Genomic DNA, 12,069 nt, shown 5'->3' on the forward strand with positions numbered 1-12,069 from the left:
TGAATGTCAAGGAGAGATGTTTGGATTCTCTCTTGTTGGAAATGGTCATTACGAAACATATGTGTGGTGGGAATGTTACTTGCGACTGAGCAACACAAGCCTGAATGTGGACCAAGTTTTGCTGGATATGAATTACACATCCAGGCAGTTGGAGTGTATTCATTCACATTGCTGTTTGAGCCTTATGGATGGCGGACAGCCTTTGAGGAGTCGGGAGGTGAGTTACATGCCATAGAATTCCCAGCCTCATTGCGATCTTTTAACCACAGTATTTATATGGCTAATCCACTTACATTTCTGATCAGTGGTGATTCCCAGGATGTTGTTAGTCAATGAAGGTTGACGCCATTGAATGTCATGGGGCAATGGTTGGGGATTGTTGGAGGTGACCATTGCTTGGCACTTATGTGGCGTCAATGTTAATTGCCACTTGTCAGCCCAAGCCTGGATATTGTCCAATTCTTGCTATATTTGGACATGGAGGCAGCACGGTGGCCTAGTGGTTAGCACAACCGCCTCACGGCGCTGAGGTCCCAGGTTCGATCCCGGCTCTGGGTCACTGTCCGTGTGGAGTTTGCACATTCTCCCCGTGTCTGCGTGGGTTTCGCCCCCACAACCCAAAAATGTGCAGAGTAGGTGGATTGGCCACGCTAAATTGCCCCTTAATTGGAAAAAATTATTGGGTAATCTAAATTTAAAAAAAGAAGAAAAAAAAAATATTTGCACATGGACTACTTCAGTATCTGAGGAATTGTGCTAAACATTGCACAATCATCTGCAAGCATCCCACTTCTGACCACATGATGGGAGGAATGTTATTGATAAAGCAGCTAAGATAGTTGTGCCTAGGACACTACCCTGAAGAACCCCTGCAACAAGATATGACATCAACCAGTGGAGAGTTTTACCCCTGATTCCCATTAACTCCGGTTTTAGTGGGGATCCTTGATGCCACACTTGGTCAAATGCTGCCTTGCTGTTAAGAAAGTCACTCTCACCTCCCCACCTAATTTCGGCTCTCTTGTACCTGTTTTGACTTAAGGCTGGAATGAGATCTGGAGCCGAGTGGCCCTGGTGGAACCGATGAGCAGGGTTTTTTGAGTAAGTGTCTCTTGATAGCATTGTCGACAACACTGTCCATCAGTTTGTGATGATCAAGGTCGACGGATGGCGTAGTAATTGATCGGCTTGGATTTGTCCTGATTTTGTGTATGACATACACAGCAATTTCCACATTGCAAGGAAGGTGCCAGTGTTGTAGCTGTAGTGGAACAGCTTGACTAGGATAGTTTTGGAGCACAAGTCTTCAGGATGTCGTCGGGCTCATAGCCTTTGCAGTATCCAGTGCCTTCAGCTGTTTTTTGATATCTTGTGGGGTGAATCGCATCGGCAGATGACTGGCATCGACGATGCTGGAACTTTCCGGAGCAGGCCGAGATGGATCAGCCACTCGGCACTTCTTGCTGAAGATCGTTGAAAATACTTCAGCCTTATCTTTTACACTGATGTGCTAGTATCCCCCAACATTGAGGCTGGGGATATTAGTGGAGCCACCTGATCTAGTTAGTTGTATAATTGTCCAACTCCACTAATGACTGGATGTCGCAGGACTGCAGGCCTTCGATCTGATCCATTGGTAATGGGATTGCTTAGCTCTATCTACAACATGCTGGTTTTGCTGTTTGGCCTATGTAGTACTTGTTGTAGCTTCACCAGATTGACACCTCATTTTTAGGTAATCTTTGTGCTTCAATGCCCATGATGCCATGATATTTGACCAGATGCCAAGAGACTTCATGGAGTCCAGAATTGATGTTGATAGCTCCCAGGGCAGCTCCCTCCCGACTGCATATTACTGTGCCACCTATTGTGGTAAATCTGTCCCATTAGTGGGACGGGACAGGACATACACAGCGAATGGTGATGGTGGTATCTGGGAAATTATTTGTAAGGTATGATCCCGTGAGTACGACTATGTTAGACTGTTGCTTGACTAGCCTGTGAGGTAGCACTCCCAATTTTAGCACAAGTCCCCAGAGGTTAGTAAGGAGGATTTTTCCAGATTGATGGGACTGAGTTTGCTGTTGTTTCTCTTGTCGAGGTCGAAGCTGGTTTCATTCCTTTTGTAGACATTGCAGTGGATGTTAGTACAACTGAGTGGTTTGCTCAGCCATTTCAGAGTCAACCATATTTGTGGTCCAGAGTCGCATGCAGGCCAGACCAAGTAAGGAGAGCAGATTCTAAAAGGACATTAACAAACCAGATGGGATAGGTTTGTGGTTTGTGAAACCATGGCCAATGGTTTCATGGTCATTGTAAATGAACAAAGTTTTTTTTCAAATTAAATTCCATTCAGCTGCCATTGTGGGCTTTAAATCAGTGTTCCCAGTGTCTGGTGACTTTACGACTACATCTTTGACAGGAATATTTATTTTCTTGCTGCCAGCATCTTTGATTGGTGAGCATAAGTAAATTTGATGATCGTCAGGCCTGTTTAATTGCCTGTGCTAGCAGTTTCAAATAAGCATTCCTACCCTTGAAATAAACAGTTAGGGCGGAATTCTCCGCTCCCGCGATGAATCGGGAAGGCCGTCGTGAACTCGGCCGAGTTTCACGACGGCCTCGGAGGCCGCTCCTCGCACCTTATTCACCCCCACCCGGGGGGGCTAGGAGCGGTGCTCCGTAACTCTCGGCCGCCAGGCCTTGACGCTTGCATCAAGGCGGTGCGCCGTGAATGACGCGACGGCGGCGCCTATGTGACGTCAGCCACGCATGCGCGGCAGACATCACGATGGCTGACGGCTCCAACCCGCGCATGCGCGGTTGCCGTCTTCCCCTCCACTGTCCCGCAAGACGTGGCGGCTTGAGCTTGCGGGGCGGCGGAGGGGAAAGAGTGTGTCGCTTGGAGACGCCAGCCCGACGATCGGTGGGCACCGATCGCGGGCCAGTCCCCTCCCGAGCACGGCCATGGTGCTCACTCCCCTCTCCGCCCCCCACAAGCCACAAACGGCACTTTGGCACCCATGTTCACGACAGCAGCGACCAGGTGTGATTGCAGCCGTTGTGAACCGGTCGGGAACGTCAGGCCGCATGGCCCATCCGGGCCGGAGAATCGCCGGTCGCCGTTTTACATGGCGACCGGCGATTCTTCCGAGCGGGGGGTGGGAGAATCGCGGCAGGGGGGGGGCGTGTCGTGAGTCGCCCAGCTCTCACGCTATTCTCCCACCCAGCGTGGGGAGCGGAGAATCGCACCCTCAATTTGTGAATAGTAGTGTTGACCAAGATAATTCCTCAAAGGCAGATCTGAACATAAGATGATCATGAGCAGGAATTGGTCATTCAGCCCATCGAGCCCGCTCATGGCTGATCTGATTGTGGTCTTCATGCCATTTACTTGTCTATCTCCCATACCCTTGATGATGAGTCCAGAATATAGGAGGGAGATGGCGAACCTGGTGTGGTGAAACAACAATAATCTCACCCTCAACTTTAGAAAAACTAAGCAGCTGGTCATTGACTTCAGGAAGCGAAGTATCGTGTACACCCACGTCTGCATCAGTGGTGCCGAATGGAGATGGTTGACAGCTTCAAATTCCTAGGTATGCACATCACCAACAATCTGTCCTGATCCACCCACGTCGACGCTGCAACCAAGAAAGCACAGCAGTGCCTCGGGAACTAAGGAAATTTGTCATGTCCACATTATCTCTTACCAATTTTTACAGATGCATCATAGAAAGCATCCTATCTAGCTGCATTAAAGCTTGGTATGGTAACTGCTGGGTCCAAGACCGTAAGAAAATACAGAGAGTCATGAACACAGCCCAGTCTGTCACGTGAACCCGCCTCCCATCCATGACTCTGCCTACACTTCCCACTGCCTTGTGAAAGCGGGCAGCATAATCAAAGATCCCTCCCACCCGGGTTATTCTCTCTCCCAACATAAGAGCAGAATTAGGCCATTCAGTCCATCGAGTCTGCTCCACTATTCAGTTATGGCTGACTTGTCTTCCGCTTAGCATGTTTCCTCCTCCTTGGGATGAATTTCTGTTGTTCCTTCTGAATAACCCTGAAAAGCTGTTCCATTGCTGTTCCACTATCTGCTCACTGGAGTAGCCTGATCTGCTGAGTGTTTCCAGCATTTTCTGTTTTAATTTAATTTCTCCTTCCATCATCCCCTTGACTACTGTTGCCCCTCTCGCCTGCCGACCCCCCCCCCAACATCATTTACTGTTTCTTCTGCCATTCCAGCTTGAGTCCCTCAAATAACTTCTGTCTGCACTCAAACGGTGTAATTGATGCTGGGTTGATTTGCCTAGAGTCTTTCTCTTTGGCTTAACGATTTATCCTATGACTTCAAATGCAATGCACAGTCTTAAAACAGACTGAGAAATAAGTTCAAATTATGAGAATGTAGGAAATTTAACTATGTATTGTGATAGTTTCTAAGAATGAAGTTAATGTATTATGGTTAGAAATACTTCATTTAGTTTCAGCAGTATTGTGTAAATAATTCTGTTCCAATTCAATTGGTTCGAATTATTTGTGCTTTGTGTATTGTATTAGCAGCAAAGAACATGTCAGAATTCTCAAAAAATTTTCAGCTCTTTTGCTGATTTAAATTTGTTGTCCCCTTGATCAGCAATAATTTTGCAAAGAATATATATTCTCTTGAATTTTATAAAGCTATTTTTTAAACTGTGAGGATAAATTAGTACTATGTTTAGTAGTAGCTAATGTACATGTTTCCTTTTATTCTGTTTGTAGATCAGCTCACACAGTCCGAAGATAAAGGGAAAGGTTCTATACCATGGTCTGTGTACGGAGTATACATCCAGGCAGCTGGAGGCCCTCTTGCGTTTTTCCTTGTGATGATCCTTTTTGTCCTGAACGTAGGGAGCATTGCCTTTAACAACTGGTGGCTTAGTTTCTGGATCAATGCAGGCAGTGGGGTAAGAAGTAGGAATGCATTACCAGTATTTCAAAGAAAATATATTTCAAAAAAGAATAATTAAATTGATCTGAAATTGATTACGCAATACTCATTTTGAATAACTTCAACTCAATGCCACAAAAACAAAACTTAGCAATTATCACATTGCTGTTTGAGAGTTTGCTATGTGTAAACTATTTCCTCCATTACAACACTGGATACAGTTCAAAAGCACTTAATTCACTGTAACACGGTATGAGACGTCTGGTGGTAAAACGTACCATATGAATGTAAGTATCTTTTACAACTTTAAAGTAAATTAAGTCCCATTCATCAACACTTTTAGTTGGCTTTTTTCCTGCTGCTAAATTCTGTTGTCAACCTTTTTATCAAATCAATAACCTGCTCAAATTGGGGAAAACATATCTTCTGCCTCTCCACAGTCATCTTGTACAGTCACCATTAAAGCGTGTCACCATTCCCTAGTGCCTATTATGTATAAAATCACAACATGATGCTGTACTTTGTTTCGTTATCCCATTGTCAGCTACAGTTTATTCTGTTGCTAACATAATGCGAAACATTTTCACCACTTGGTTCTTCAACAGTTAAATTGAATTAAATTATATTTTAAAAATAGCAATATATTTTCATTGATTTACAAAAGTGCTTGTGACTTCTAATACCAAGTCAGCTTTTGGAATGGGAGTTGTGAACTTATTTTCACATTATTCACTTTGGTCAGCTACCTCAATTGATCCCTACCCATGCTCTTGGATAGGTCTTGTCATGATTCTTTCAAATATACACAAATAGGAAGAGAATGATATAACATTAAACTACTGACATTGGTGAATTCTGCTCATGATCAATTAGAGCAAGAATGAAAAAGCCCAGTTTACTGGTAAGAATTAAATGCACTTTCAAGACTTGCATTTTAAGCTGCATGAAGTGGAAGGTGAAGAATGTCTTTTTTTCTTCTTTCATGGGATTAGAAGGCCAGCATTTGATGCCCATCCTTAACTGCCTTTGATAAAGTGGTGATGGGCCATCTTCTTGAACTACTGTAATCCACCTAGTGTGGGTAGTCTTATGGTGCTGTTAGGAAGAGAGTTCCAGGATTTTGTGTATGCTTAATGCTTTTTCTTCTGTGATGTGTAGTATTTGAGTATATTTTGATGCTCTTGAGTGTTGAGTGAGTCGGCATGGTGGCACAGTGGTTTAGCACTGCTGCCTCACAGCGCCAGGGACCCGGGTTCAATTCCAACGTCAGTGACTGTGTGGAGTTTGCACTTTCTCCCCATGTGTGTGTGTGAGTTCCTCCGGGTGCTCCGGTTTCCTCCCATAGTCCAAAGAGCTGTATGCAGGTTAGGTGTATAGGCCATGCTAAATTGCCGCTTAGTGTCCAATGTTGGGTGGAGATACAGGACTAAAGTGGTAATTAGGCCTAGGTCGGGTGCTCGTTTGAAGGGTCAGCGCAGACTCAATGGGCTAAATGGCCTCCTGCGCTGTAGGGATTCTATGAAACGAATATTTTCCAGACTGCAAATTATGCCATAGCTGGACCATCATGGTGCACTATGCCTGTTATACCTATTCAGTCTTGTGATTAAAATCTTGAATAATAATGCCAACCTTGCGAGTCTGATTTGGGTCAGAAGAATACTTGAAGGTGTTGCAATTGTTCACCTCAACTTGCCTGACCTGTAACTTGTGTTTCTAGCTTCACCCTAACCCACATATTCCTTAAATTGCTTTTGCTATTGCGTTTCTTTCATTTAAAATTTTTTTTACCCACTTCTCAATTGTATATTGTAGATTGGGCCTGTACTCATTGGAGTTTAGAAGAATGAGAGACAAAAATTGATTTTCAGAGGACTTTTAGGGTACATGCTGAGAAGATGTTAAGTTTGAAAACTCGCACTAACAGATTGAAAAACAGCTTCTTCCCCACTGTTACCAGACTGAACTGATCACTCCACACATCTTCTGTACTGAGTAGTACTACACTCCATATGCTTCACCCGATGTCTGTGTCTATATATTTACGTTGTGTATCTATCATATGTCTTAGGTTTTCTTAATTCATGGAACAATCTGTCTGGACGATAAGCAGAACAATACCTTTCACTGTACCTCGGTACACGTGACAATAAACACAAATCCAAACCATTCCAAAACTCTTGTAGGCGAGCCTAGGACCAGAGGGGATAAGGAGGATTTTCTTCCCTGAGGGAGGTAAATCTGTGGAATTCCTCACTGTGTTTAAAAACATTGCCTTTTAAAAAAAAATCTAAATTGGGAAACAAAAATTGCTTTTATGGTAGTACCTTGCGTGACCTCAGGATATTCCAAAGTGCTTTACAACCAAATCAGTATCTATGGAGTGTAATCACTATTTTAATATAGGTAATGTGGCAGCAAATTTGCATATTGCAAGCTCCCACAAGCAGCAGCAAAATAAATTACCAGCTTCTTTGTTTTGGGTGTTGATTGAAGGATAAATGTTTCCCAGGACATATGTTCTTGTTCAGGTGACACACAGAGCCAATATTTGATAACTTTTAATTTCTTGTGACAAATCGTTAAGGAAATTGTGATAAATAGTACCATCCTGAACAACCAAATTGAGTTGATTTAACATCCATAAGTTCCCAAAACTGATTCAAATATAAACATACTTTTGAATGTTGAAAGTAGCTAACTCTGTTCACATTTCTGATCAAATTTACTGTTTAGTATTTTGAAAATCGCGGAGTGTGCATTTGGCCAATCAACTGTGCTGCTTCCATACTGTGTACAGTGTGTAGCCTATCTCACTGGCTTAATTAAATGGTATTGAGTTAAACCTAGTATTTGATTAGCTTTAATGTTATTGGTAGCACACTCACCCGTGAATCACAAGATTCCTAGTTCAAGTCCAACTCCAGGGCTTGAGCACAAAAATCAAAAATTAATGCAATACTGAGGAGGCATTGCACTGTCAGAAATGGTACCTTAAACAGAGGCCTCATCTGCGTCCTGAGGTGGATGTAAATGATCCACTAATGGCACTATTTCGAAGAATTGCAAGGAATTATTGCTGGTGTCCTGGCCGCTATGTATTACACAACCAACATGACAAAAAAATTATTTGGTCAATATCTCATTGCAGTTTGTTGGAGTATGAAAATTAGCTGCCATGTTTCTTACATTACAACAGTGACTATATATCAAAAAGAGCTTAATTGGCTGCAAAGTGCTTTGAGATGTCTGATGGGCATGAAAGGCAATATATAAATATAAGTCATTTACTTGTTTAATCAAAACTCCTCAAGGTTTTGAATACTTGTATTCAGACTCCCCTTAAGCTCCTCTCTCTATGCAGTTCCAGCTCCTCCAGTCACTCGACACAATTGAAGTCATTTATTCCTGACACTATCTTGATAAACCTCCTCTGCACCCTCTTCAAAGCTTTGCCACTCTTCTTAAAGTGTGGCTCACAGAATTGTACCTAATTCTCCAGCTGAGGCATTGTCAGTGACAAGGTCTAGCATGATCCTTGTTGTGTGCTCAGTGCCCCTATAAGCCAAATATCCCATTCCTTCCAACGCACATCACACTTAGCATTAAATTGCACCGGCCACAGGCTGCCTATATCATCCTGAATTCTGCCACTTTCCTTCTGTTTATTTGCTGTGTTGCCATATTTTGTATCATCCGCAAACTCAACAATTTTACGCTTATACATGAGTGCATACCATTAACATAGTAAACAATGGTTGAAATACATCCTCAAGGGGATCCCAGCCCATACTTCACTCCATTCAGAAAGACATCCATTCATCACAACTTTCTGCCTTCTATCCTTTAGCTAATTATATACCCAAGTTACTGCAATCCCTTCATCACCATGTGCTACTGTCTTTGGAATATGTTATGTGGTACTTTATTAAATGCCTATTTGACCACATTTGACCAAGTATGGCACCAGGAGCCCTAGCAAAACTGGAGTCAATGGGAGTCGGGGGCTGGTTAGAGTTATACCTAGCACAAAGAAAAATGGTGGTTGTTGTTGGAGGTCAGTCATCTTCAGGAGTTCCTCAGAGTACTGTTCCTGGCACAACCATCTTCAGCTGCTTCATAAGTGATCTTCCTTCCATCATAAGGTCAGAAGTGAAGATGCTTGCTGATCACTGCACAAAATTTACTTCATATTCAAATGCAGCAAGACGAGGACTATATCCAGGCTTGCACTGACAAGTGGCAAGTGACATTCATGCAACACAAGTGCCAGGCAATGACCATTGGCAACAAGAGAGAATGTAACCGTTGCCCATGACATCCAATGGCTGTACCATCGCTGAATCCCCCATTATCAACATCTGGGAGTTACCATTGCCAGAAACTGAACTGGGCTTGACATATAAGTACTGCAGCTGACCGGAGCAAGGCTAGGAAACCTTACTTCCTGATCCCCAGCCCACCATCTACAAGGCACAAGTCAAGAGTGCAATGGAATGGTAGCACTGCAGTCTCACGGCGCCGAGGTCCCAGGTTCGATCCCGGCTCTGGGTCACTGTCCATGTGGAGTTTGCACATTCTCCCTGTGTTTGGGTGGGTTTCGCCCTCACAACCCAAAGATGTGCACGGTAGGTGGATTGAACACGCTAAATTGCCCCTTCATTGGAAAAAATGAATTGGGTACTCTAAATTTATATTAAAAAAAGAGTGCAATGGAATACTCTCCACTTGTCTCAATGAGTGCAGCTCCAATAACACTTGAGAACCTTGACACCATCCAGGACAAAGCATCCCGCGAGATTGGCACCTCTTCCACAAACAGTTAATCCCTCTACCACTGACAAACGGTGGCAGCTGTGTGTACCATCTACAAGATGCATTGCAGGAACTCATGAGGTTCCTCAGATAGAACCTTCCAAATCCACGACCACTACCATCTGGGACAAGGACAATAGAAACCTGGGAACATCACCACCTGGAGGTTCCCCTCCAAGTCACTCACCATCCTTACTGGGAAATACATTGCCAATCTTGCACTGTCAATGGGCCAAATTTTTGGAATTCTCTCCTTAACAGCACTGTAGGTGTGCTTACACTCTGGGATTACAGGGGCTCAAGGCAGCTCACCACCACCGTCTTCCTGTTCCAGTGTGGTGGCAGAAGATAGCGTTTAAATGCCACAAGTTGGTGTGATCAAATAGTATATATGATATGGTTTATTTTAATTTTGTGTTAGTTATGGAGGGATTCAGTCTAGCAAAAGACTATTGTAATATTCCTGCTAGGATTTCAAAAATTCTGTGTTTGCACTTTCTTCCAGAATATGTCTGTAACTTTGGAGAATGAAACGTATGTGGGTCAGAACATGAAGGACAATCCGCATATGCATTACTATGCAGGGATCTATGCATTGTCTATGGCAATAATGTTGATTATAAAGGCAGTCCGTGGCATTGCATTTGTTAAGGTATAGTAATATGAATTTACAACATTGAGGTGTGCAACACACACCAATTTTATAGAAGAAACTTTTTCATTCAAGTATTTTTAAATATCATTTGGGATCAATTACTTTTAATTGAGTCCTTAAGGTACATCCAAGAGCACCTGTATAATAAACAGGTGGCAAGGCGAACAAAATGTATTTTTATCAGTTATTGGATGAAGATTGCTTTCCTCTTTGAGTGCTGCAGTCACAACCAGCAGTAACCCCTTTAGTTAAGCGCCTTGCTAATGTAGCCAATAAGACCGCTGGTAACATTGTGGATAGCACAATTGCTTCACAGCTCCAGGGTCCCAGGTTCGATTCCGGCTTGGGTCACTGTGCGGAGTCTGCACATCCTCCCCGTGTGTGCGTGGGTTTCCTCTGGGTGTTCCGGTTTCCTCCCACAGTCCAAAGATGTGCAGGTTCGGTGGATTGGCCATGATAAATTGCCCTTAGTGTCCAAAATTGCCCTTAGTGTTGGGTGGGGTTACTGGGTTATGGGGATAGGGTGGAGGTGTTGACCTTGGGTAGGTTGCTCTTTCCAAGAGCCGGTGCAGACTCGATGGGCCGAATGGCCTCCTTCTGCACTGTAAATTCTATGATAATCTATGATATCGTTCTTAATGCGTCTTTATTGATTGGATATTGTGATTATTAGTGACTCGAATGATTTCCTAAGTTGAGGGTTACCTAGTGGTGGATTCTTTCATAACACCCGACAGTTAATACTAGAATTGTTATTGCAAATATTCTTTACGTGTTTTTTATTTCATCATTCTCTCTGTTTCTGTTATACAGAATATTTGATAGGTGATCATTTGATTGTTAGCCTTATATACATCTGAAGTTGTACTTCAGTTCAGTTGCTTCCTGTAGGGCAACCTTCTATCAAACCAGATTCTTAATTTAGAGCTGTTATACTACGTTTTGTTCGCCTTGCCACTGAAAAATGGCAGTTCTTGCCGCGAGTTGATTGTTTCTGTTAATGGAAAACTGAATGGCTTTGGGAATATTCCATAAATGAGATGTATATCGGAGTGACAAAGATTAAGTTCTTCAAACATTTTGGTTAATAGTTCAAGATTCTTTTTTTTTCCTTCACTATCTTCAACCTCTGTTGTCTTGGAGTAGAAACCAAGCTCATTATGGTCCCATTGGTTATTTACAGTTCTCCATTATTCAGCATAGATCAATTTTAAAGGAACACCATCAAGGTAAACTTTGTGAAATAAATTTTCATCCTGATCTCTGACATTGCATAGACATGAGAATCTTAGACTGTTCTTCAAAACGTTGCGTATCCTTCTTTTGAGCTTTTGGTCTCCTATGGATTAAAGTTTATAAATGAGACATTGTAAAAGAACAAATTTCAATTTAAAGTTTTACAGAATGCTTTTGCGATTCATAAGCTAAGTAGATGTGCTTCTTTTCAAATGTATACTCTGAACCAAAAAATATTATTGGTTAATTTTGAAATATGAGAATAAATTACACCTCACCAGGTAAGATGAATTTTTTTTAAATTGAAATGTTCATTTAACATAAGTTTATTCTACTTACTCATTTTTATACTGACACAAGTACAAAAAAAGGACATCGTTCCCTATGATTTTGTCTTTAGTAGGGGACACTTGGATTCCACACATGA

General features: G+C 42.6%; 1 protein-coding gene across 3 annotated transcripts in view; it reads left to right on the forward strand.

Moving 5' to 3' along the window:
• Positions 1 to 12,069, forward strand: part of abcc5 (ATP-binding cassette, sub-family C (CFTR/MRP), member 5) — a 155,660-nt gene that overhangs the window by 91,991 nt on the left and 51,600 nt on the right. For all 3 annotated transcript variants that reach the window (XR_005462831.1, XM_038815891.1, XM_038815892.1), the window contains 2 exons: positions 4,768 to 4,952; positions 10,257 to 10,403. Coding sequence is in view for 2 of the 3 variants with exons in the window: in XM_038815891.1 (XP_038671819.1) it covers positions 4,768 to 4,952; positions 10,257 to 10,403 (332 nt within the window). In the remaining variant the exon portion in view is untranslated. The remainder of the gene's footprint in view (positions 1 to 4,767; positions 4,953 to 10,256; positions 10,404 to 12,069) is intronic.

This window comes from Scyliorhinus canicula, chromosome 13 (assembly GCF_902713615.1).
Source record: "Scyliorhinus canicula chromosome 13, sScyCan1.1, whole genome shotgun sequence".
Taxonomy (NCBI): Eukaryota; Metazoa; Chordata; class Chondrichthyes; order Carcharhiniformes; family Scyliorhinidae; genus Scyliorhinus; species Scyliorhinus canicula.